We start from the raw sequence: 26,280 nt of genomic DNA, 5'->3' as shown, positions 1-26,280 counted from the left end.
TCCTACCTCCAGATGTTGCCTATTTCCATTCTTTATGCTGGCCCTCAGGGCTTCAGTCTTTTTCCCCCACCAGTACCAGATCATGTTAGCCTCCCCTCTACAGTCCCCTTCCCTCCCAAGTTGTTCCATCTGTCCCTCGCTTCCTCCCTCCATCTCTCTCTCTCTCTTTCTCTGGATTCACCCTTGTGGTAACTTTCTTCTCCCTCCCAAGTGGAACTGAGGCATCCTCACTTGGGCCCCTCAGTTTGTTGATCATTTTGAGTTCTGTGGACTGTATCTTGGGTAGTCTATACTTTTTTTTTGTTGTTGTTGTTGCTCTTTTTTGTTTATTTAATTTTTTTGGCTAATATCCACTTTTTAGTTTAAATATATGTCCTTTAGGGTCTGAGTTACCTCACTCAGGATGATATTTTCTAGTTTGACCTATTTACTTGAAAAACTTAGGATGTCCTTGTTCTTAATAGCTGAGTAGTATTCCATTGTGTAAATGAGCCACATTTTGTCTATCCATTCTTCTGTCTTGGGACATCTGGGTTGTTTCCAGCTTCTGGCTATCACAAATAAGGCTGCTGTGAACATAGTGGAACACATGCTCCTGTGGCATGGCGGGGCAGATTTTGGGTATATTCCCAAGAGTGATATTTCTGGGTTTTTAGGTAAGTTTATTTCCAACTTTTTGCGGAACCTCCAAATTGATTTCCAGGTGATTGTACCAGTTTGTAATTCCACCAGCAATGGAGGAGTGTTCCAGATGTACCACTCCTAAAGAAAGCTTCCATTCCATTACTTCAAAGAGAACTGACGCAACGTTGTTTTCATTGCTTCTTTATAACACAACAGTTTACTACTTTGAGGAATCATAAACTGTGTCTGTTTTTCCAAGGGTCCTTGGACCTCCAAAGGAAGTCTTGACCCACAGTTCTCTACCACTAGTGCAGGCATTTAATTCTGTGTTTGGATCTTTTTTCTTTTTTCTTTTTTTCCGGAGCTGGGGACCGAACCCAGGGCCTTGTGCTTGGTAGGCAAGCGCTCTACCACTGAGCTAAATCCCCAACCCTTGCATTTAATTCTGTGAAGACCTCTCTTAGTCCCATAGATTGTGGTTTGTTGTGTTTTTGTTTTTCTTCACATCTAGAGATTTTACATTTCTTTCTTCATTTCTACTTTCATCCAATTCTCATTCAATAGTGTATTGTTTATTTCTACAAACTTGTGTAATTTCTGTCATTTCTATTGCTGTTGATAGCTGTTGTTACTCTACTGTGGTCATACAGAATGCAAAATGTTATTTTAATTTTTCTATTATTGTTAAGACTTCCTTTGTGCCCTTGTGTGTAGTTGAATTTTTATAAAGCTCCATGGGCTGCTGAGAAGAATATGTATTCTTTAGTATTTGGGAGGAAAGTTTCTGTAGATATCAGTTAGGTCTGTTTGATTCATGATGTTACCTGCTCTGAGTTTTTTTTTTTTTTTTTTCTCTAGATGACCTTTCTATTCATGAAAATAGGGTATTAGAATTACCCACTATCACTGGATTGGGGTCCGCCTATTTATAATAGTATTTCTTATATGTAATTTGTTACCCCTGTGTTTGGAACCTCTATGTTTAGGATTATACCATCACATTTGTGCATTTTCCCTAATATGTACAAAATACTGTTTCTTATCTTTTTTTTGACCAATATTGTTTTGAAGTACATTTTGTCAGTTACTAGAATAGCTGTCTTTCTTTGGTTCTTGATTCTATTTAGAATGCTATTTCCCTTCTTTGTACATTTCTGTGTCATCTATTATTGATGGTGAGGTACGTTTCTTGGAGGTAGAAAAATAATGGATTTATAATCCATTCTATGAATCTGTGTCTTGTGTCTTTTCATTGAGGAATTGAGACCATTGGTCTTCAATGTTATTTGAACAACATATGTTAATTACTGCCAGTTTGTTGACCTTTTTTTTTTTTTTTTTTGTCTTTGCTTTATTTACTTAATTTTTTTAGGTTTGTTTTGACAACCTGTCCTGGTAATTTTTTTGTTTGTTTATTTGTTTGATTGGGTTTTTTATTTTTTGTTGTTGTTTCATGTGACTTTTTGTGTGTGCTTATTTTTCTTTACAGATTGCACTATTTTGTCCTCTGAAACATTTTTAGTTGTTAAATATTTTTGATCTCTTCAAAATATATAAAGAACTCAAGAAGTTAATCACCAACAAACCCAATAACTATTAAAAACAGGTACAGAGTGAAACAGAAAATTTTCATCAAAGGAATCCCAAATGGTGGAAAAGCACTTAAAGAAATGTTCAAATTAACTCTGGGATTCTATCTTACACCCATCTGAGTGACTCAGATTCAAAGCTCAAGGGACAGCACATGCTGGCAGGGATATGGAGCAAGGGGACCAATCCTTCGTGCTGGTCAGAATGCAAACTTGTACAACCACTCTGGAAATCCATTTGGTGGTTTCTCTGAAAATTGGGAATAGTACCTCAAAACCCAGCTATATCACTCCTGGGCATATACATAAAAGATGTGCTACCATCCCAGAAGATCACTGGCTCAGCTATGTTCTTTTTTTTTTTTTTTTTTTTTTTTTTTGGTTCTTTTTTTCGGAGCTGGGGACCGAACCCAGGGCCTTGAGCTTCCTAGGTAAGCGCTCTACCACTGAGCTAAATCCCCAGCCCCCTCAGCTATGTTCTTAAGAGCTTTATTCATAATAGTCAAAAGCTGGAAACAACCAAGATGTTCTTCAACTGAAGAATGGATAAAGAACATGTGGCTCATTTATACAATTAAAGCTATTAAAAACAAGGATATGAATTTTGTAGGCAAATGGATGGAACTAGAAAAATATCATCCTGAGTGAGTTAACACAGGCCACAAATATGGACTGTGTATACTCACTTAGTAGATATTAGTACAAAGTACAGGATTATGACACAGTAATCAACCAACCCAAAGAAGTCAGACAGTCAAGAGGGCCCAAGGGAGGATGGTTGTATCTCTCTAAGAAGGGAAATAAAATAGATATCAGAGGTGGGTGGAGGGAAGGAACTGAGTGGGAGAGGGGTTGAGGAGGGGAGTAGAATGTGGTGGCAAGGGGGATCAGATATAGGGAGCAAGGGAGAAAGAAGGGAAATTGTGGGTAGGAGCAATCTCTAGGAAGTACCAGAGATTTGGGATAGGAGAGGCCCCAGAGGGTCTTTCAGGCAACTCTACTTGAGACTCCTAGCAGTAGGGGATATGGATCCTGAAGTGGCCACTTTCTGTAGCCAGATAGGACTTCCAGTGAACAGATAAGGACATCAACCCATCCACAAAACCTTCAACCCAAAATGTGTCCTGCCTACATCTTGTGCAGGGAAAAAGGTAGAGCAGATGTGGAGGGAATGGCCAATCAATGACAGCCCCAAATTATTAAGACCCATCCCAGGGGTAAGACCCAATCCTTGACACTATTAATGATATTCTGTTATGCTTGCAAACAGGAGCCTAGCATAGTTGTCCTTTTGAGAGGCTCAATCCAGCAGTCAGGGTGCAGAGACCCACAGCCAAACAATAGATAGAGCTTGGGGAGTCTTATGGAAGAGTTGGGGGAATGGTCAACTAACCTGGACTCTTGGGACCTCTCAGAGACTAAATCACCATCCAAAGAGTGAGCATGGACTGGACCTAGGCCCCCTCCACCGATGTGCAGCTTGGTCTTCATGTAGAGGACCTCCAACAGAAGGAGCAGAGGCTCCTTGAATGTGTTGCCTGTCTAACTGTAAATCCTGTTTCCCCTGAGTGTCTTCCCCCTAACCTTGTCCAGCTTCAGTTGGAAAGGATGTGCCTAGTCCTGCATCAGTGACTTGATGTATAGGAGTGGGGGTGGGGGTGGGGGTGGGATTTGAGTTGGGGGTTGGTGTATGGAGGGGTAGTATTGAAGGGGTGATGCCTAGAGGGGCCTTCCTCAAAAGAGAAGGGGAGGGAGCAGTAGGAGGAGGATCTGCATGAGGGAGTACTAGGAGGAGAGAGGATGCTCGTATTGGGATGTAAAGTGAATAAGTAAATTTAATAAAACAATTTAAAATAAAATTTTAATAAAATTTGTATTTTATTAAATACAAACTATGGTATTAATAAAACAATAAAACAACAAATTTAATATCACAATAAAACAACAAAATATCTTTAATCCATTTTTATTATGGAAAATTTTTATTTCTTACTCAGTTTTATAGACAATTTTGCTTGGCATAGTAGTCTGTTTGACAGTTATGAACTTTTGAAAGGTGAAATACTTATTTCCAGGCCCTCTTTGTTTTAAAGAGTTCTGTCAGATGAATTATCCCTGCCTTTGTATGTGTCTTGACATTTCTCGCTTGGCAGCCTTCAGCACCTTTTTGTCCTGAGTATTTGTAATACTTTAGCTGTAATATGTGGTGGAGAATTACTTTTCTTCTCTTGACTGTTCCATGTTCCGTTCTTGTAACTTTTTTCCCCTTAAACTTGATGCTTACCGGGTGTTCTAATTCCTCTGCTTCGTCCTCCATCCCTGACTTTCTGGATTTGAAATGATCAGTTTTGTTGGTGAGGCTTTCCATGAGGTTTTTAACTGGCTTACTTAAAATTTCAGTTCAAGCATTATTTCAGTTTGGGTTTTCTTCATTGATTCAAAGTCTGCCTTCCTGTTTGGGATGACCTCCTTATCTCATTTATCTCTTTGTTCTAGTATTCTTTTAGTTGTTTAACCAATGCTACAATCATTCTTTTGAATTTCACATTTGGGAGGAGCTTTTCCATGTTATTTTCAGTAGGGGATATTAGAAGATTTTTTTCTTTTTGGAGGAGATGTTGTTTTGGTATTTCATGTTTTTCTGTGTTTAGATTTGTGTATTGTAGTTGGTTGGAGATGTTGTTTTGGTATTTCATGTTTTTATTTCTGTGTTTAGATTTGTGGGTTTGTAGTTGGTTGGTTGAGTTTTTCTTTATGTTTTATACAGCATGTTGTTTCAGCATATGGGTGATTGCAGTGTTCAGGAGGAGGCTAATTCATAGCAGGATTGGAATATCTATGTTCCCTTTTGGAGCCTATGACTTATCTGTTTGTCAGCTATGGCCTTTAGTGGAATGGTCAAGTTGCTTGGAACAAGTTGTGTCCCTTGGGCTGGGTTTTCAAAACTGGATAGACTACTAAAGATCTGAGGTAAGCAGCTGCTAAAGCTTTGCTATACTGGGAACCAAGGGAATTGAGTGGGTTTCCCAGCCATGTGGTATGCTGGAGGATGCTTTGCTGGGAACTGACTGAGCATTGGGAAATCCCAAGGGGAGGAAGAGAGATAAAGAGAAGGTGATGTTCATGGCAAGTCATTATGTGGCATAGGGATGACCTGCATGGACAGGCCTGGACAAATAGAATACAGATAATCTACATGTGTAGATGGGTAGTCTAGAGTGTCCCTGGTGTAGAGTGGTCTTAAATCCCTTTTTTATTAACATTTTTTATTGGTTATTTTATTTACATTACAAATGTTATCCCCTTTTCCTGTTATCTCTCCACAAAACCCCTTTCCTATCCCCCCTACCCCTGCTACTATGAGGGAGATCCTCCACCCACCTACCCATTTCCTCCTCGCCACCCTAGCATTCCCCTACATTGGGGCATCAAGTCTCCACAGGACCAAGGGCCTCACCTCCCATTGATGCCAGATAAGACATTCCTTTGCTACATAAGCAGTTGGAGCCATCTGTCCCTCTATGTGTACTCTTTGATTGGTGGTTTAGTTCTGGGAGATTGGTGGGGGCAGGACTGGTTGGTTGATACTGTTTTTCTTCCTATGGGATTGTAAACCCCTTCATCTACTTCAGTCCCTTCCCTAACTCCTCTGTTGGGGTCCCCTTACTCTATCTGATGGTTGGCCACAAGCCACCTCATCTATATTGGTCAGACACTGCCAGAGCCTCTCTGGGAACAGCCATACCAGGCTCCTCTCAGCAAGCACTTCTTGGCATCTGCAATAGTTTTAGGGTTTGATGGCACAGACTCTGGATGGCCTTTCCTTCAGTCTCTGCTCCACTTACTGTTCTGGGCATTTCCTCCAGTGACTTATTTGTTCCCCCTTCTAAGTAAAACTGAAATAGTCACACTTTGATATTCCTTCTTGAGCTTCATATGGTCTGTGAGTTGTATCTTGAGTATTCTGAGCTTTTTTCCTAATATCCACTTATCAGTGAATAATACTATGTGTATACTCTTTTGTGACTGGGTCACCTCACTCAGTATGGTATTTTCTAGTTCCATCGTTTTCCTGTGAATTTCATGAAGTCATTGGTTTTAATATCTGAGTAGTAGTCCATTAGCTGAGTAGTAGTCCATTATGCAAATGTACCACATATTCTGTATCCATTCCTCCGTTGAAGGACATCTGGGTTCTTTCCAGCTTATACAAATAAGACTGCTGTGAACATAGTGGAGCACGTGTCCTTGTTTTATGTTGGAGCATCTTATGGGTATATGTCCAAGAGTGGTAAAGCTGGGTCTTCAGGTAGTACTATGTCCAATTTTCTGAGGAATGGCCAGACTGACTTCCAGAGTGGTTGGACCTACTTGAAATCCTACCAGTAATGGAGGAGTGTTCCTCTTTCTCCACATCCTCGACAGCATCTTCTGTCACCTGAGCTTTTTATCTTAGCCATTCTGACTAGTATAAGGTTGGAATCTCAGGGATTTTGCATTTCCCCGATAACTAAGGATGTTGAACATTTCTTTAGGTACTTCTCTGCCATTTGAGATTCCTGTTGAGAATTCTTTGTTTAGCTCTGTGCCCCATTTTTAAATAGGGTTAATTGGTTCTCTGAAGTCTAACTTCTAAAGTTCTTTGTATATAAGCCCTCTATCAATCTGTTGTTGCTGTTTTGTCCTATTGCCTTACAGAAGCTTTGCAATTTTATGAGGTCCCATTTGTCAATTCTTGATCTTGGAGCACAAGTTATTGGTGTTCTGTTCAGGAAATTGTCCACTGTGCCCATGTGTTCAATGACGCTTCCCCACTTTCTCTTCTGTTAGTTTCAGTGTAACTGGTTTTATGTGGAGGTCTTTGATCCACTTGAACTTGAACTTTGTACAAGGAGATAAGAATGGGTCAATTTACATTTTTCTACATGGTGACCTACAGTTGAACCAGCACCATTTGTTGAAAATGCTGTCTGTTTTATATTGGATGGTTTTTAGCACCTTTGTCAAAGATCAAGTGACCATAGGTGTGTGGCTTCATTTCTGGATCTTCAGTTCTATTCCATTGATCTAACTTCCTGTCTCTGTACCAATACTATGCAGTTTTTTTTTTTTTTTAATCAAGATTGCTCTGTTAATACAGCTTGAGGTCAGGGATGGTGATTCTTCCAGAAGTTCTTTTATTGCTGAGAACAGTTTTCACTCTTTGGGGCTTTTTGTTATTCCAGATGAATTTGAGAATTACTCTTTCTATCTCTGTGAAGGATTGAGTTGGAATTTTGATGGGGATTGCAATGAATCTAAATTGCTTTTGGCAAATGCCCATTTTACTATATTAATCCTGCCAATCCATGAGCATGAGAGGTCTTTCCAGCTTCTGAGATCTTCGATTTCTTTCTTCAGAGACTTGAAAATTTTTGTCATACAGATCTTTCACTTTTTTGGTTAGAGTCACACCAATGTATATTATATTGTTAGTGATTATTGTGAAGGGTGTGGATTTCCTAATTTCTTTCTCAGACTGTTTATCCTTTGAGTAGAGGAAGGCTACTGATTGGTTTGTTGATTTTGTTTATCAGCTGTAGGAAATCTCTGATGGATTTTTTGGGGTCACTTAATTATACTGTCATATCATCTGCAAATAGCGATATCTTGACTTCTTCCTTTCCAATTTTAATCTCTTTTACCTCCTTTTGTTGTCTAATTGGTCTGGCTAGAACTTCAACCACTATATGGAATAGATAAGGAGAGAGTAGGAAGAATCCGTGTCTGGTCCCTGATTTTAGTGAGATTTTCAAGGTTCTCTCCATTTAGTTTGATGTTGGCTATTGATTAGCCGTATATTGCTTTTATTATATTTAGGTATGTGCCTTGAATTCCTGATCTTTCCAAGACTTTTTAACATGAAGGGTTGTTGTATTTTGTCAAAGGCTTTTTCAGATCTGGTGGGATGATTATGTGAGGTTTTGTTTTTTGTTTTGTTTTTTTTTTTTGTTTGTTTTTTTGTTTTTGTTTTTTTGAATTGGTTTTTTATATAGGGGTTGTTAATGGGTTTCTATATATTGTACCATACCTGCATCCTTGGGATGAAGCCTACCTGATCATGATGGATGATTGTTTTAATGTGTTCTTAGATTCTGTTTGTGATAATTTTCTTATTTTTTGCATTGGTATTCAGAAAGGAAATTGGTTTGAAGTTCTTTTTCTTTGGTCTGTCTTTGTGTGGTTTAGATATCAGTTTTAACTGTGTCTTCATAGGTAGTGCTCATTCTGTTTCTATTTTGTGAAGTAGTTTGAAGAATATTTTTATCTTCGTTGAACTTGTGACAGAATTCTGCACTAAAACCATCTGGTCCTAGGCTTTTTTTGTTAGGAGACTTTTAATAATGGCTTCTATTTTTTTAGGAGTTAGGGGACTGTGTAGAGGTTTTAGCCAATCCTGATTTAACTTTGGTACCAGGTATTTGTGTAGAAAATCATCCATTTCATCTAGATTTTCCAGCTTTGTTGAGTAATAGACTTTTGTAGTAGGATCTGATGATTTTTTTAAATTTCTCCAGTTTCAGTTATATCTCCCTTTTCATTTCTGTTATTTTTTAAGATTTATTTATTTATTATATGTAAGTACAGTGTAACTGTCTTTAGGCACATCAGATCTCATTATGGATAGCTGTGAGCCACTATGTGGTTGCTGGGATTTGAACTCAGGACCTTTGGAAGAGCAGTCAGTGCTCTTAACCACTGAGCCATCTCTCCAGCCCCATCCCTTTTCATTTCTGATTTTGTTAATTTGTATACTGTCTCTGTGCCAACTGGTTAATTAGCTTATCTATATCTTATCGGTTTATCTATCTTGTCGATTTTCTCAAAGAACCAGCTCCTGTTTTTGTTGATTCTTTGTAGAGTTCTCTTTGTTTCTTCTTGGTTTTAGTCCTGAGTTTGATTATTTCCTGCCTTCTATTCCTCTTGAGTGTATTTGCTTCTTTTTGTTCTAGAGCTTTCAGATGTGTTGTTAAGCTGCTAGTATATGCTCTCTGTAGTTTCTTTTTGGAGGCACTCAGGGTATGAGTTTTCTCTTAGCACTGCTTTCATTCTATCCTGTAAGTTTGGGTATGTTGTGCCTTCATTTTCATTAAATTATAAAAAGTCTCTTAATTTCTTTTTTTATTTCTTCCCTGACCAAGTTATCATTGAGTAGAGGGTTGTTCAGTTTCCATGAGTATGTGGGATTTCTATTAATTTGTTATTATTGAAGACTAGCCTTAGTGCATGGTGATCTGATAGGATGCATGGGGTTATTTCAATCTTCTTGTATCAGTTGAGGCCTGTTTTGTGTCCTATTATATGGTCAGTTTTGGAGATAGTACCATGAGGTGCTGAGAAGAAGATATATTCTTTTGTTTTAGGATGAAATGTTCTATAGATAATTATTAAATCCAAATGGTTTATAAATTCTCTTAGTTTCACTGTGTCTCTGTTTAGTTTCTGTTTCCATGATCTGTCCATTGGTGATAGTGGAGTGTTTAAAGTATCCTACTATTATTTGTATGAGGTTCAGTGTTTGGTCTGGGCTTTGTTTCTTTTAAAAATATTAGTGTCTTTGCATTTGGTTCATAGATGTTCAGAATTGAGAGTTTATCTTGGTGGATTTTTTCCTTTGATGAATATGAAGTGTCCTTCCTCATCTTTTTTGATAACTTTTGTTTGAAAGTGTATTTCATTCATTATTAGAATGGCTACTTTAGCTTGGTTCTTGGAACCATTTGTTTGGAAATTCATTTTCCAGCCATTTATGCTGAGGTAGTATAGGTCTTTATCACTTAGGTGTGTTTTGGGTATGCAGCAAATGCTAGGTCTTGTTTTAGTATCCAGTCTTTTAGGCTGTATCTTTTTATTAGAGAATTGAGTCCATTGACGTTAAGAGATATTAAGGTCCAATGATTGTTACTTCCTGTTATTTTTGTTGTTATAGGTGCAGTTATGTTTGTGTCACTATTTTCTTCTGGGTTTGTTGAAAGAAGAATGTCTCTTGGTTTTTCTTGGCTGTAGTTTCCCTCCTTATGTTGGTGCTTTCCTTTTTTTATCTTCTGTATGGCTGGTTTACTGGAAAGATATTGTTTGAAGTTGGTTGTGTCCTGGAATATCTTGTTTTTTCCGACTGTGGTAATTGAGAGTTTTGCTGGGTATACTAGCCTGGACTGGTGTTTTTGTTCTCTTTTGACCAAGGTCTTCTGACTTTGAGTGTTTCTGTTGAGAAGTCTGGTGTAAGTCTGTCTGATGGGTCTGCCTTTATAGATTACTTGACCATTTTCCCTTACTGCTTTTCATTTTTCTTTGTTCTGCGCATTTGTTGTTTTGACTATTATGTGACGGGAGGAATTTCTTTTCTTTTCTGGTCCAATTTATATAGCATTCTGTAGGCTTCTCGTAAGTTTATAGTCCTCTTTTTCTTTAGATTAGAGAACTTCTATAATTTTGTTGAAGATGTTTACTGGCCCTTTGAGTTGGGAATCTTTGCTTTCTTCTATACCTATTATCCTTATGTTTGGCCTTTTCATTGTGTCCTGGTATTTCTGGATGTTTTAGGTTAGGAGCTTTTTGCATTTTGCATTTTCTTTTGACTGTTGTGTCAATGTTTTCTATGGTATTTTCTACCTGAGATTCTCCTACCTCTTGTATTCTATTGTTGATGCTTGCATTTATGACTCTTGATCTCTTTCCTAGGTTTTCTATCTCCAGGGTATTCTCCCTTTGTGATTTCTTTATTGTTTCTATTTCCATCCTGTATGGTTTTGTTCCATTCCTTCACCTGTTTGATATTGTTTTCCTGTATTTCCATAAGGGATTTATGTGTTTCCTCTTTAAGGGCTTCTACTTGTTTACCTGTGTTGTCCTGTATTTCTTTAAGGGAGTTACTTAAGTCTTTCTTAAAGTCCTCTATCATCATCATGACATGTTATTTTAGATTAGAATCTTGCTTTTCTTGTGTGTTGGGATATCCAGGGCTTGCTGTAGTGGGAGAACTGGGTTCTGATGTTGCCAAGTAGCATTGGGTTCTGTGGCTTATGTTCTTTATGCTTCCCTCTTGACATATGGCTATCTCTGGTGTTAGCTGCCCTTGCCCTCTCTGATTGGACCTTGTCCCTCCTGTGAGCCTGTGAGCCTGGGTATGTTCACACTCCTGGGGGACAGGTTTTCTCTCGACAGGGACAGCTCTGGGGCACAGGTGGAAACTGGAAAGATTGTGTCCTGGACTGTGCTGTGGTTCCTGGGTCCACTGTTCCTGGGCAGTTCCCACCTGTGACAGGTATTGTTAAGGTCTTCCCACCTCTGAGCTTGGATGTGGCCACTCCTGGGGAACAAGTTTTCTCTGAGTGGGATTGGGGTAAGGAGGGCTGTTGTACAGTGGAAACAGGAAGGATCCTATCCCTGGCTGTGCTTTGGCTCCTGAGTCTGCTGGGCCTTAAATCCCCTTTTCAATGCAGATGTTTAGCTGCTTTTCTTAACTGTGCACTACTGTCAGTACCTGTAAGCTAGGGTATGTTACTCTGGTTTTTGTTGTTTGTTTATTTTTCTTTGTCTCCATGAATTTACAGTTTTGAGTTTTTATTAAAACTCAGAGTGGATAGGTTAAATGATTTTAATCTTAAAATCTGCTGAGTTGTTTTATGGACTTAAGCTGTTAATGGATGAAACAACTGCTAGGTCTGGTTCTTTTATATTATACTTAAAAATTATCTTGTTATGAATATTCTTGGTGTCTATATGTCATAGAAGGTTGAATAATGGTGTCTTTATCTATTAATGGAGAATGTTTTGTTCTTGTTTTGATTTTTGTCACTTTTAGCATGATATAATTAAAGGATTTTATGTATGTGCAAATTACATGTTACAGCTACTTGATTAAATGATCCCCTTTTAAGGTAATATGTCACTGGTCACTTATAATGGTTTTTGAAAAGTCACCCAGTTCTTGATTTTATTTTATTGGGATCTCATGTGCATGAGTTTGTGCACGCACACTCCTGTGTGATTTTTAGACTTCTGTGAACATAGTGCTGGAGGGGCAAGATCAGTACAAATGCAGTGCTTATGTATTAAGTTCTCAAAAATAATGTAAAAAGTCTAGTGTCTGTAGTTTGGCTGTTACTTTGTAGATACTTTGTCTTTTAATTTTTTCTAATATTTTATTTTATTGAAAATAGTCTTTTTTCACACAATATATCTTAGTTACAGTTTATTCTCCTTCCGTTCTTCCCAGTTACATCCTATCTCCCCTCTCATCTGGGTCCATTCCTATTCTGTCTCATTAGAAAAGAACAGGATTTTAAGAGATAATAAAATATAACTACCTTAGTTTGGGTTTCTATTACTGTGATGAAACACCATGACCAAACTTCCATATTACTGTTTATTATTGAAGGAAGTCAGGACAGGAACTCAAATCAGGGCAGAAACCCAAAGGCAGAAGCTGATGCAGAGGCCATAGAGGGATGCTGCCTACTGGTTTACTTCCAGTGGGTTGCTTGGCCTCCTTCCCTCCTTCCTTCCTTTCTAACTTTTTTACTGACTCTTTGTGAGTTTCATATCATGCACCCCAATCCCATGCATCTGTCAATTGCTTCATATCCATGCCCTGTCCTTGCAACCTCTCCACCAAAAGAAAATACAAAACAAAAATTAAGAAAAATGAAAAACAAACAAACAAACAAACAAACAAAAAACAAAGCAAAGCATAGAAAACATGTTGCTGTGGAAGCTATGGTGTGTCTTAGTGTGTCCCACAGTATATTGTCCACACTTACTTGGAAATGTTCATTGCAGTTAGTGATTGGTGTGGTTTGAGGTCTCTGTCTTCTGCTACACCATCAATACTGTATCCTCCTCAGGACTGCTCTTGGTTATCCTGTTGTTTTGTCTTGTTTTCTTATAGAACCCAGGACCACCAATCCAAGGAAGTACCATCTGTGATGGCCTCAGCCTTCCCTCACCAGCCACTAATTAAGAAAATGCCCTACAGGCCTTTATGTAGAACCAGCAAACACAATAACAAAGATAAAACAAAAATCTTACATTGAAGTTGGCAAGACCAACCAACAGAAAGAAGAAAGCATAAGAGTCAGAGACCTACTTGTTTGTATACTCAAGAAATCCATGAAAACTCTAAACCATGTATGTGTATGGAACAGATCTGGTGCAGACCTGTCTTGGTCCTTTGCATCATGTTTCAGTTTCTGTGAGTTCATATCAGCTTTGCTCATGTTGATTTAAAGGGCCTTGTTTGATTATTATCTGTCATCCCTTCTGGCTGCTTCCTTTACTACCAGATTCCATGACTTCTGAGGGGAGGGATTTGATGGAGACATCTATTTAGGGATGAGTGTTCAAAGGTCTCTTTCTCTGTGTAATGTCTGGCTGTAGCTCTCTCTGGTTGTTCCCATCTGCTGCAGGAGGAAGTTTCCCTAAACAAAGTACTGATCTATAAGTATAACAGACAATGATTAGAAGTCACCTTATCACTAGTTTTAAAAAATTGGTTTTCAATGTTTATTTTATGTGCAGTGGTGTTTTGCCTGCATATATGTCTCTGTGAGGGTGTCAGAACCCCTGAAACTGGAGTTAAAGATAGTTGTGAGCTGTTATGTGGGTGTTGGGAATGAAATCAGGGTCTTCTGGAAGAGCAACCAGTGCTCTTAACCTCTGAGCCATGTCTCCAGAGCATTCTTTAAATGACCAGTAGTATTTCGTTTTACGCTAGGTCTCCAGTCTATCTGGTCTCTGGTTATTGAGCATCCAGGAGGTATCAAGTTTGAGTTGCACTCAGAGTGGCCCTTAATCATGTATTGGTTGGCTCACACCACAAGGTTTGTGCCACTATTGCTCTAGCATATCTTATAAACACTATAGCATTGCAGATGTATAGCATGTATAGATGTAAATAGTATAGCATTGTAGGTTTGTACTCTTTTGGCAGTGTGCAGAGTACCTTTCTGTACCAAAGAAGCCAGGATGTAGTAAAGGCTTGACATAGGCACCAGCTCACCTCTCCATGTTCAGTGAGTTCTGCAGATGTTGTCTTCAGCAGTGGGGCCTTGGTGTCAGTTTGTGGAGAGAAATCTTTATAGTCTTGGCAACTGCTCTGGTTGTTTGGGAATTTCTGTTTGGCCAACTGCTTAATTAGATGTAAATCAGTTCCAGTACCAGAAGATTTGTTTGATGATGAGATTGACTGTTAGGACCCTGTGTCCTCATTATTTGATTTGACTTAGAGTGCCTTTATATGTGTATATATTTTAGGACTTTCCTACCAAATATGGTTTTCATACTACCCCTCAATTGGGCTTTAATTTTAGCTGTCTCTCCCCTTATTACCTCCCTCAACTCCTCCTTCCTCATCCCCACCTGCTCATCTCAGTCCAACTACTTCCTCACCCATCCATAATTATCTATTTGATTTCCTATTCCTTCATGAGATCTATATGTACCCTCTTTTGTATTTACCCTCTGTGGTACTGTGGATTGTAGTTTAGTTATTACTGATTTAATGGTTAATATGTGCATACCATATATATCTTTCTAGGCCTGGATACCTCACTCACGATGATTTTTTTTTTCCCCTGCTTTCATCCGTTTGTCTGCAACTTCATGATGTAATTGTTTTAATGGCCAAATAATACTCTGTTGCATAAGTATATCACATTTATCCATCTTTCTGTGAAAGGACATCTAGATTGTTTCTAATTTTTGGCAATTATGAATAAAGCAACAATGACCATACTTGAGTAGGTATATTTATATTATGATGAAGCATCCTTTGGGTATATGCCCAAAAGTGTAGTATAGCTGGGTCTTGAAGTAGATCGATTCCCATCTTCTTTAGGAACCATCATGCTGATTTCCATAGTGAGTGTACAGGTTTGGGGACCCAGTTAAGAAGGTTGGTGCTGGAACCCACAGTCAGACTAGGTCTGAGGTAGAAAAAGGTGTAACTGATGCCCTGATGTTACCTGAGTCTGTCAGGAGATCTGGAAGACCAGGTGGGCCTGACATGCCTCGAGACCCTGGGAAAAGAAGCCTAGGATTCAGTAGTGCCAGCAGGTGAGTCCATCCATAATGGATGACATCTAAGTCATTCTGACACTTGTGCAATGAAATCTCAAAGTAGTTTTAATTTTCATTTCTATGATGGCTAACTATGTTGAACATTTCTTTTAACTTTCTCATCTATCTGAGTTTCCTCTTTTGAGAAACCAGTTTAGATTTGTACCCAGTTTTAATTTCTCTCTCTCTCTCTCTCTCTCTCTCTCTCTCTCTCTCTCTCTTTGTAATTTAAAATAGATTCTTCTTTCATAACAAATCCCAACCACAGTTTCCCCTCCTTCCATATCTCCTAGCTTCCCTCCTACCTCCCCTCTGCCCCATATCTACTTTGCCTCTGTTTCCTCTTCAAAAAAGAGCAGGCCTCCAAATGTTAACAATCAAATAAGATACAATAAGACAAAGCTAAAGTCCTTGGAGGCTAAACAAGACAACTCAATAGAAGGGAAATAGTAAAACGAGCATGTAAAAGAGTCAAAGATACACCTGCGTCCACTGTCAGGAGCCTCAGAAAAGCACTAAGCTAACAGCCATGAGACATGTGCAGACGATCCAGTCTGTACCCCATTTTTAAGTAGATTATTTGATTTATTGATATTTAGTGTTTGATTTCTTAATATTTAATCTTTATATATTTTGGATATTAGTCCTCTGTTGGATATGTAGTTGGTAAAAATCTTTTCCCGTTCTGTAGGCGTTCTGTGCAAATGATAGTGTCTTTTGCATGCAGGTTCTCAGTTTTCACTGTTTCAGTACCTCTAGCCATCACTGAAAGCTTGGTGTCTGATATTATCCTTCCTACTTACATGTTTAGGTCCTTGACATGTACATGGCTTTCATGATTTCCAGTATAATGTGGGAGGTTTTTTCAAAGCCTTATTAGTCTTCTAATTATCTGTGTTAGTTACTTTTCCATTCCTGTGATAAAGTACCCTGACATACAGCAAGTTAGCTAAGAAAGGCCTTATTTTGTCTTAGTTCCAGTGGGGATACAGTCTATCATAACAAGGAAGGCATAGCAGCAGGCACTTGGCTGCCATGGAAGCAGAATGATCGCGTTTTGTCTTCATACAAAAAGAGGAGGGGAAGGGTGGGGAAGACTTCAGAGCCCTTCCCTGTGATGTATTTTGTTCAGCGAAGTGCGCCTTTCTAAAGTTTCCATAATCTGCACATAGAGGAAACAAGCATTCAAGCACATGAAGCTATGGGAGGTATTTTATAGTCAAATTACAATATTATCTTTTTTTTTTTTTTAAGACTTCTTCCTACACTGTCCTGTGTGATCCACTGCTTATATTCATTCCCATTTGTTTTAGGTGACTGCAGCAAATAGACTTTGCTCTAAATGTTTTAATGAATATTAAAGACCAGAATGCTTCTTCTGTATCCCCAAAGTGTGGACACAGGTGAAAGAAAGGCAAACCCTTGAGCCAAGCTTTCAGAGTTATCAAGCTAGTTAAAGACAGAACTCTAGTTGTTTTAGAATAAAGTTCACAAGCTTTCTTTGGTACTAGCATTCTGGCACCCTGTTCTCAGAACCTGGGCTGATAACATCATGGTTACTGATGAAGGTGACCCTGGGACATTTGCTAAAATGTCATATTACTTATAACTGAACTGAGAGTCACTACACTATTTTTGTTATATCTATGTATGTATTTATTACATCTGTGAACTCCTGCCTGTAAAATTTAGAAATTTATTGATAAATCTCTTCATATTCATTTAATGTATCAGTAATCTCAAGCCAATATTTACTTTTGGTAGGGAGAAGAAATTGAACAATAGGTGTATGGTTATTTGACATGACCTTTATTTTCTCCTAAATATTGGGAAAATTTTGTAGTAAACATAGGTATGTTAATTAATATTCATCTGTATCAAACATTAATGCTGATGCTTCTGTAAAAGAGAAAAATCGCACAAATGTTCATATCAGTAAGATTCATTTTTCATTAATAAGGAGGAAATATTACACTTGAAATTTCTAAACTGAATCCAGACACTCATTCACTTAATGTAGGTTTAACTTGAGTTTTACTACTTTTTGAAAGCAGTCCATATTCAGAAGATATTGTTCTTTCAGTTTTTAAACTTTGATGTTGCTTAGGCTAGCAGTATGTAGGATATTAAGCTGCAGCAACTACATTAGCTGTTTGGCCATGCAAGTAAATACATGGTATTTGATGGTGTATTGTGTAGTTATAGTGTGGTGTTAAACTACTTTGCATGGATTTCTAATTCTATGACCCCCATCATATGTCCATAGAATAAGGAAGAAATCACTTGTTTACTGATATTATTTTAGTTGTGTTCTCTTTTTTATGCAATCTTATTTGAAAGGACAGAGATAGGGAGGTCTGAATGGCATTAGTTAATAGAACACATTAATTTTTCTTTTAAAAAAGAGATGGGTAAAGAATATTGGAAATAGTGAAGTTGATGTTCCGGGATCTCATTTTTTGTCCCTTATTCCAGTACTTACCTAACATTATAAAATTGGTATTTCATTTACCCTGTGTCTTTTAGTTGTCATCTGTAAAATTAAGAGTTAAAATAGTCAGCCTGCTTCATCTCCATAATTTTTAATGGCAGCGATATTCTATGGGAGGAGCATGTGTTTGGAGCCAGGCAAATTTGTGTTCAATCATTTGTCAAATATTTACCTTTTAAAATGGCTGTCATCAAGGAAGACAAAAGGGACTAGATGTTGGCCTGATTTGGATGTAGAGAAATACAGACACTAACATAATATGAGTGGGAACGAGAACTAGTACAGCTTCTTTGTGATCCAGAATTTGGAAGGGAGAGGAAAGTTGATGGTGATTATGAAGCCAGCCTCTTCTATAGCGACCATGCCTGGCTACCATTTCATTTACAAACATGAATTTCTGCTATGTGTTCGTGTGCTATAAAAAAAAAAAATTAGAACTTCTTTATATGGAGGTTGGGGTGTGTGTGTGTGTGTGTGTGTGTGTGTGTGTGTGTGTGTGTGTGTGTGTGTGTGTTTTCATTACATGTCTGCCTTTGATTGGGAAGTAATGAGTGAATTTACTATGTTCAAGAGATAGCTTCTTTTAGCAGAGTAGGCTGCAGATCCAATCATAATGCAGTTTGCTAATCCTATAAGACTAATGTTATTATTGGACCAATGGGTACATCTTCTCTAGCAGGTTGGTACTGTAGCTTACAAGGTTCACATCTAGATAAGACCCTTAATGATTTTTCCCTTAGCTATCTGAGTAGCAATATCTGGCACTATAAAAGCTACCCAGCAGGAGGGACTTTCTGGCTTAGTTTCTACTTGATTTGTGTGATTTCTATTTCAAACTCTGTGGTACCTTTATTTCAATGGTGGGGTCTAAACTTAAAGTTCTGGTAAAGAACCAATATTGGTGACAATGACCTATATTGTTTAGGGAGGGGAAGGGGCTTTGAGGTGTTCTTGGTCTAGAACTCACTGAATGGTATTCTATACCTGCTACTGGGATTTCATTTAGTAACTCATGGTCATTAGGGAGAGACAACATTCTACATATGATAAGTGCCTCTATTTTATTATTTTAATTATATCTTTAAATAGCTTTAATTAACCTAAAGTATAATAGGTTTCTTCATACTTACTAGTTTTGGTTAGCCTTCCCTTCCTACCATCTCTGTCCTTCATTCCCTCCCTCTCCTGTTTACTGTCTTTAAATTCCCAGTATTTCTTCCCTTTGTTTTTATACTATATACATTCTGTACCACTCCCAACCCCGTTATAGACTTGCTTCCCTTTACCAGTGATCCTTTTCTAACTGTCTGATCTCTCTGTAGATATTCTAACTTAAACACTCCACTCTGAAAATTCGTGAGCATTATCCATGTCTGAAAAAACATGTAGCATTTGTCTTTCTGGCCTAGGTTACCTCACTCAGAATAATATCTTCAGTGTTGTTTATTTTCCAGAAAATTTTAGTTCCCTTTATAGCTGAAAAACGTTCTATATTTATATTTAGCCCAGAGATATTATCCATTTATTAGGTAACCAATTAGTTAAGCTGATTTAGTTCTCTAGGTGTTGTGACTAGAGCAGCAAGGAGCATAGATATGCAGGTATCTCCTTGTTAGAACAGACTGAGTATATGCCTGGGAATGGTATACCTGGGTCATACATATAGTTTCCTTTGATGTACAAAATCCTTTTAGTTTCATGAGGTCTCATTTGTTCTCTATTGATCTTATTTCTTGAATGACCTGAGTCCTGTTCAAAATTCCTTACATTTTGCTATAGCTATATTGGTTTCTGGTCTTAGGTTAAGGACTTTGATTCCATTTAGAATTTATATACTTACTTTGGCAGGATAAGAAATGATGATCAAGTTTCATTCTTTGGCTGGTAGATGTAGCAACATTTGTTTGAGATGTTCTATTTTCTTCAATGTGTTCTTTTGAAATCATCGTCAAAAATCAGTTTGTTCAATCGTACGTTTCCCTTGTCTATCCACCACTTTTGGAATGTGGGAGAGCTGGCCCTGAGAGCATGAGAGTGGGAGAACTGTCCCTGTCCCTTGTTTGCTCTACCATCCCAGACAGCAGACCTTGTACCTCGCCTGAGTAGAGCTGACCTTGATGTGTAGGTATAGATTAGCCAGCTTCAAGAGCATGAGCCAGAGAGCTGGCTCTGCCCGCTTGCTGGCAGTGGCATTGGGTGAAACAGCTGGGGCAGGTTAGGAGAGCTTGCCCGGGTCCTGTGGGTGCTTGAGAACTAGTGCACTGACCAGCTCTAAGGCTTTGAATTGGCCTATCTTCATTATTGAACATCTACCCCATTGATGAACTGCTCCAGTGCATGAAGGAGCCAGTCCTACAGATCCAAAATTACAGGATCTCTAAATGACAAAGGGCAACAAGATAGCCAAGAAGAGTCCCAGTGAGGTTCTAGTATTGATAGTGTAACAGAAGTCAGAGGCCTGTACCAGACTAAGACTCACTGCAATGAACATCTACAAGCAAAGAAATATTGACAAAAGGGTATACTGTGTTTCCACAGTGACTCAGCTACAGCTTTCACAATGGGTCTCCCCTACCCCACCCCCACTCCCCACCCCCGTTTGGGGAAAGGTTACAAGGGTGGAGGGTGGGTATGAGGGGAGAGGGAGATAATTAGGATTGGGGTGCATGATGTAAAATTTACAGAGGACCTATAAAAAAAAAGAATCAGTTGTAGTTGCATGGGAGAACGTTAATATATTTTTCATTATTGGGACTGTGTTCTCTTCAGTTCTCACCTCAATCCTCTTCCCTTCCTCCTGTTGTCCTCTCCCTTTCCCCCAACTTTCTTCTCTCCTTCACTCAACAAACAAACCCTTAACTATTTCTACCTCTCTTCCTCAAATTCTTTTGTTTTCTTTGTTTTGAGTCGGTCAGCTGGAATTTGCTTGTTCTGTGATCCTTCTGCTCTCTGGCTGGGCTTCCAGGTCTACACCTTGATTCCTGGCTCTTGTTTTTATCTGTATTGAGAAATTTTAAAGTGCTTCTTCACTCATAGTTTTATATGATGGCTTATCTTTTACAGCTTTATTTCTTTCTTAATCTGTCTTTTTTTTATTTTATACTGTTGTTTTATAGCTTTAGAGAAAAAATTTTTAATTGAAAAATTTTGTCTATCAGATTTATGTGGTTTCCTTGATCAGTTTTTAAATCAAAAGTAGGTTCTCATTGTTCTTACAAAGTCTAGTATATTCAACAGAATCAAGGATGACAATAGGGTGGAAGGTGAGAACTGAAGAGAAGGACATAGTCCAATAATGAAAACTATTGCTATAGTGTATTGATGGTTTCCCATGTAACTGCAACCTCCTAATTTTCATAGAGATTTCAAAAGTACACTTTGGAGAAGAGAGAGCATCTCAAACAAATGCTGTTCACAACATCTAGATAGGTTACTAATTATACATCCAAAATGATTTGGAACAGGAATAGATAACTAGAAGGGAAATCAATCACTTAGTACATCTGCGAAGGAAGCACTGTGTCACAGATAATAGTCTTGGGACAGAGCAGTAGTCTGAGTTATTTATAGGCTTTTGTAGACATCTGTGTTCTTTGGTGAGAACTAGGATCTGGCAAGTGGCGACACGGAGTTACAGTGGGAACTTGCTTATGGCTCTTTGCACTTCAAGAAATGATCGCAGAAGGTAAGCCAGACATTGATGACATTGTTTCTGTGATATAGGATATATGGATATTTTTGATTTGAAAAATAGTATTTGAAAAATATATTTGAAAAATAGTCTTATGTAAATATTAAGTTGGTTTGCATTTGAGACTGATGTTTATGGATTTATTTATGAAAAAGCTCTAATCTCTTTCAAAATCTAATTTTAATACTAATTCTCCCAACTTTAAATATAATCTCTCTTCCTGATTTTTTCAAAGATTGATCAATAAATTTAATTTCTTTGTTTGTAGTTAAATTATTCAAGTTTGTGGCATACTATATGAATCTTACGACTGTCATAAGGTGGCAATGTCTCGGGAACCTACCCCTCCTCTGCCTGGAGATATGTCTACTAGTCCTGTTGCGGAAAGCTGGTGCTACACACAGGTACGTGCTATTTAAAGTACATTGGCTGCTTGTCAAATACATTTTCTAACTATGACAAATATTACTATAAAATTATAAAGCAGTGTGGCTTCATCGTTGTTGTTAGAATCAATATTTGATTTGTGACAAGATTAAGACATGAGTATAAAAGGTGGTTTTTCTCATCTCGTAGGTTAAAGTAGTGAAATTTTCCTACATGTGGACTATTAATAACTTCAGTTTTTGTCGAGAAGAAATGGGTGAAGTGTTAAAGAGTTCAACATTTTCTTCTGGCCCAAATGATAAAATGAAATGGTAAACATATTTTTTACTCTATTTTATTAACTTTATGTTTATTGTTATTGTTGGTCCTATGGTTATTAGTATAATTTTATATTAAATTAGTAATTAATAAATTATTATATTATTCCTAATAAAATGGAGAAATGTAAAAATCTATGGGTTTATTTCAGAAGTGCTGTTGTGATATTAATTTGTAGGTAATTTCAATATTGTCTGCCTTTTTTTGTTCTTGCCAAATACTAAGTTACTATAACTGCCATGTTGTTTAATTTTAGGTGCCTGAGGGTAAACCCAAAAGGCCTAGATGAGGAAAGTAGAGACTACTTGTCCTTGTATTTGCTTCTGGTCAGCTGCCCGAAGAGTGAGGTTCGAGCTAAATTCAAATTTTCTCTTCTGAATGCTAAAAGGGAAGAAACAAAAGCAATGGGTAAGTTATTGGCAAACTGGATGAAGACTTCTCTTTATACTTTACCTGGAAAAGTTTGAGATGATTGTCCTTTCTTAAGTCTTAGTCTTTCTTTGGCCATTGTTTAATTTTATATTTCACATTCAAACTAAAGTTGTTTAATATATTTTAGCTTCATTGACATATAGAAGTACTTACAATAATTTTGTGTCCTAAAATGACATTGTACTTGTCACTTGGAAAAGTAGTTTCTGTTAAAACAGGGTTCCTAGTATATGTCATCAGGAAAATGTCTCCTCTCCCTTACCTTTTTGCTGGACAGCATTACAAGGAAGTAGAATGGCCTCATATTTTGTCCCTAGATTTTTCTTTTTCTTTTGATTATAGTGAATTAACAGTGAATGAAAGAAAAGAAAATTTTCTCATAGTCAGAGCCTTTTTCTTTACTTCAGAGCTGCATAAGAGAAGAATGTTAGAGAATATTTACAATGTGTTTAATAGGGTTTCTTTAGTAGCCTGTGAACTGCCACTCTGAATTATAAATACTTTATTAGAAATGAATCAAAGAACTGAGTAACTTCATTATACATAGCAATTATTAACTTTTATATTTTCATATTATGTGTCATTTAAAATAGTAAAGTATTTCAGTTAAAGTTCTGTGCTGATTGTATAGATAATAATATATAATAAATACCTTCTGTTGGGAATCTTGTGTATTTCACAACATGCAATTGAGCAGTCCCTAAAATGTTCAAAACATCTTAGATTTTATTAAAATCTTTTACAAATTATACAAAAAGCATTTTTTGGCTCTTATGTGAGGGCATTTATTTCATGAGATTATATCTAAAATCTTGGGAATGGGAAGAGACTTTTTCTCTTACTCTCACCACCTTGAGGTTTTCTATTATTCAGCAAACTTAAATCAATAGGGTGTGTTTGCCAACAGTGCTTAAAAGATTTCTTAATGGATTAGATCATTTGGTTTTAAGGAGAGAAACAACAAATAAGATATTTTTTAACAAAATTTGGATATTAGATGATGACTGCTATGCCAATATCAGTATGATTTCAACTTATATTTACATGCAGCAGTGTGTGTGTGTGTGTGTGTGTGTGTGTGTGTGTGTGTGTGTGTGTGTGTGTGTGAAAATAAGTATATGTGCATGTCTGTGTCTTTTTCCTTCTATGGGAGTTCATGGCTTTTCTTTCTTTTTTCTTTTTTTCTTTTTTTATGAGATTCAGAAGTCTTAAGTTCAGTGACTGTGGCCAAACTTTGAGCAACAGTGAATCGTTTAATTCTCCTTGACAAATTTCTTCAGATGCCTTTTTTATACTTGTAGCTAACACATCACAATGAATATTCTAGCTATATTCTGCACATCTGTATTTCTTTACCATTAAGAAAAAAATTATCTGTGATACTTGTTTGATTTAAACCTCTGTTTTCCACCAGAAAGCCAAAGAGCATATCGATTTGTACAGGGGAAGGATTGGGGATTTAAAAAATTCATTAGAAGGGATTTTTTGCTTGACGAAGCTAATGGTCTCCTTCCAGATGACAAGCTTACGTTATTCTGTGAGGTAGGTATGTTTTACATAACTCCATGGTTTATTTAGTGATGTGGAAAAGTGTGAAGTATATTAACGCAGGTATAAGTTTAAAATGACAGTGATTGGTTTATTTTACAAGGTTTCCCTTATAAATTCTTTCTTTAGAAAAAAAAGCTGAGCAAAATAATCTTACAAATCAACATGGTGTTTTATATATTTGCCATATATCTAGTTGTTTATTTAATTACATTACCACATACTAAATATATATCATTGTGTTTGTTTAATAGCTTCCTCATTTTGAATAATGCTGACATAGCCAGTATTATAGAATAATCTGATATAACTTTATTATGTACAGTTTGTAGTTTGAATAAAAAAGCATGTGGAAAACATTGGGAAGCCTTCTGGTCCTTCAAGCAATTGGATTAACATAGTCAAATCTGTGTTAATCTTCTAAAAAGCAAATCTGAGGTTTTAATGCTGTGCACATATAATTTGGCATAAGAATGTATGCTTAATTTATATTCATAATACATCATATTTTGAAAATTGTGAGTGTTTCCTCTGCCAGGAGTTGACTCTTACAACTTGTGTTATGTTTAGGTTTCTGTTTTCTTGTACCATTTTTATTTTGGGGTAGTTTTATTTGTATGAAATCATGAAATTCAATTTTTGGAGTAAACTCAAGGGTTTTTTTATTGTTTCTAGTACAATTTTATTGATATACTTAAAGTAGCAGATGAATTTCTTAAAGTATCAATATACTTCAACAAGTTAATGTGAACAGATGAATGTTGTAACTTCCTTATCTACTCAATTAGCTTTAGTCTTCTGTAGTCAATGTATAAAAACTTTCAAAATTACAAATTACAAACTCTGTATGTTTTATCTTTCTGAAATATATATTGTATTTAAAATATGACCACAGAGAAATTCATACATAAATGAACAGCATAATTCATTTGTTTAAGTACAATTGTTGGGTCGTTTTCTCATTATTTCAAGGGTTTTAAACCTGAAGTCTTTGTAGTAAGCATGTATTTAAGTAATATTTTAAATAGAAGTTATACTCTTTAAATTTTGGCCTTTAATGTAGACCCTTCCAGAATTTTAGGATTGATCTTAGTTTGAAAATGTTAGTTATTTCTTTAATGTCATATTTCATGGTCCTTAAACATTATTTGAGCAATCTATGAAAACACAAACAAAATGGCCTGATAGTTTTGACTAGTGATTTAACCTTTTTTAGAAAATAATCTGTATTATAGAACTGAAATAGTATTTGTTAATAGGTGTTTTCCTGGGTATATGTACTGGAACCTAGACAATTAACAAATTCAGAATTAAGGCTGAAATTAATTTTAAGATTATTCAAGTATGTGTCTTGTGTTATCAGTATGCTAAATAACACATTTTAGTGACCCATAAGACGTATTATGACATGTTTTATCCTATTTTTAGATTTTGAAATGTGCTTTTCACTAGCCCAGACATTATCTCGGGCACTATCTTTAGTTAGGTGGGCAAAAGGACCTTTAATTAACATTCTCTGTGCCCTCCATCATTCCTTCTACTCCTCTCATGGATGCCCTTCATTCTACAGCATCTCCAACACTGCTTGCAGAAGAGGTGGAAGCATTGCACTGCCCTCCCTAAAGAACTGGCACCTCCCCTCCACTGCAAGTGGTGCTGTAGACAGGTAAGGCAGCTGGGTGCTACTCTTTTTGTGCAAGACATAGCTTAGTCTTGCAGTCTACATAGTGGCTCAAGTGGCAAGATTTAGATGAAAATCTCTAACAGTGTAAAGCAGCTCTGTTTCCTTTCTCCAAAATGATGCACAAACAGGAATTGAGAATAAGTTGGAGAAATAGAACACTGGTTAGAGTCACTCATATTTTGAAACCTTAAAATTTTTTAAAAATATTATCAATAGTCTACAGATCTATGACATTCCTTGAGAAACAGAGAAATATATATGGATATAGCTAATAGATATTTGTATGTACATATGTATAGTTAAAATATATGAGAAGCTTTTAATAAAGCTGAACTCATTCTTTCCTAAGGACACATAAAATTTCCTATTGATAAGGTATCCTTTTAATAAGGTCTTTTTAATTGTGGTAATGTATAGA

At 36.9% G+C, this 26,280-nt stretch overlaps 1 protein-coding gene across 7 annotated transcripts in view; it reads left to right on the top strand.

The window, feature by feature from the left end:
- The window catches only part of Spopl (speckle type BTB/POZ protein like), a 73,813-nt gene that overhangs the window by 17,964 nt on the left and 29,569 nt on the right, over positions 1-26,280 (top strand). For 3 of the 7 annotated variants that reach the window (NR_197235.1, NM_001431571.1, NM_001134447.2), the window contains exons 2-5: positions 21,762-21,897; positions 22,070-22,191; positions 22,455-22,606; positions 24,045-24,172. Coding sequence is in view for 5 of the 7 variants with exons in the window: in NM_001431571.1 (NP_001418500.1) it covers positions 21,820-21,897; positions 22,070-22,191; positions 22,455-22,606; positions 24,045-24,172 (480 nt within the window). In the remaining 2 variants the exon portion in view is untranslated. Of the gene's footprint in view, positions 1-21,397; positions 21,488-21,761; positions 21,898-22,069; positions 22,192-22,454; positions 22,607-24,044; positions 24,173-25,748; positions 25,845-26,280 lie in introns of those variants that run through there. The other 4 variants (XR_015682797.1, NM_001431570.1, XM_087651259.1 and 1 more) reach the window with 3 other exon arrangements.

The sequence above is a fragment of the Rattus norvegicus genome, chromosome 3 (assembly GCF_021556685.1).
Source record: "Rattus norvegicus strain SHRSP/BbbUtx chromosome 3, alternate assembly SHRSP_T2T, whole genome shotgun sequence".
NCBI lineage: Eukaryota > Metazoa > Chordata > Mammalia > Rodentia > Muridae > Rattus > Rattus norvegicus.
The sequence above is the reverse complement of the archived record's forward strand: the minus strand, read 5'-3'. Positions and strand labels throughout refer to the sequence as shown.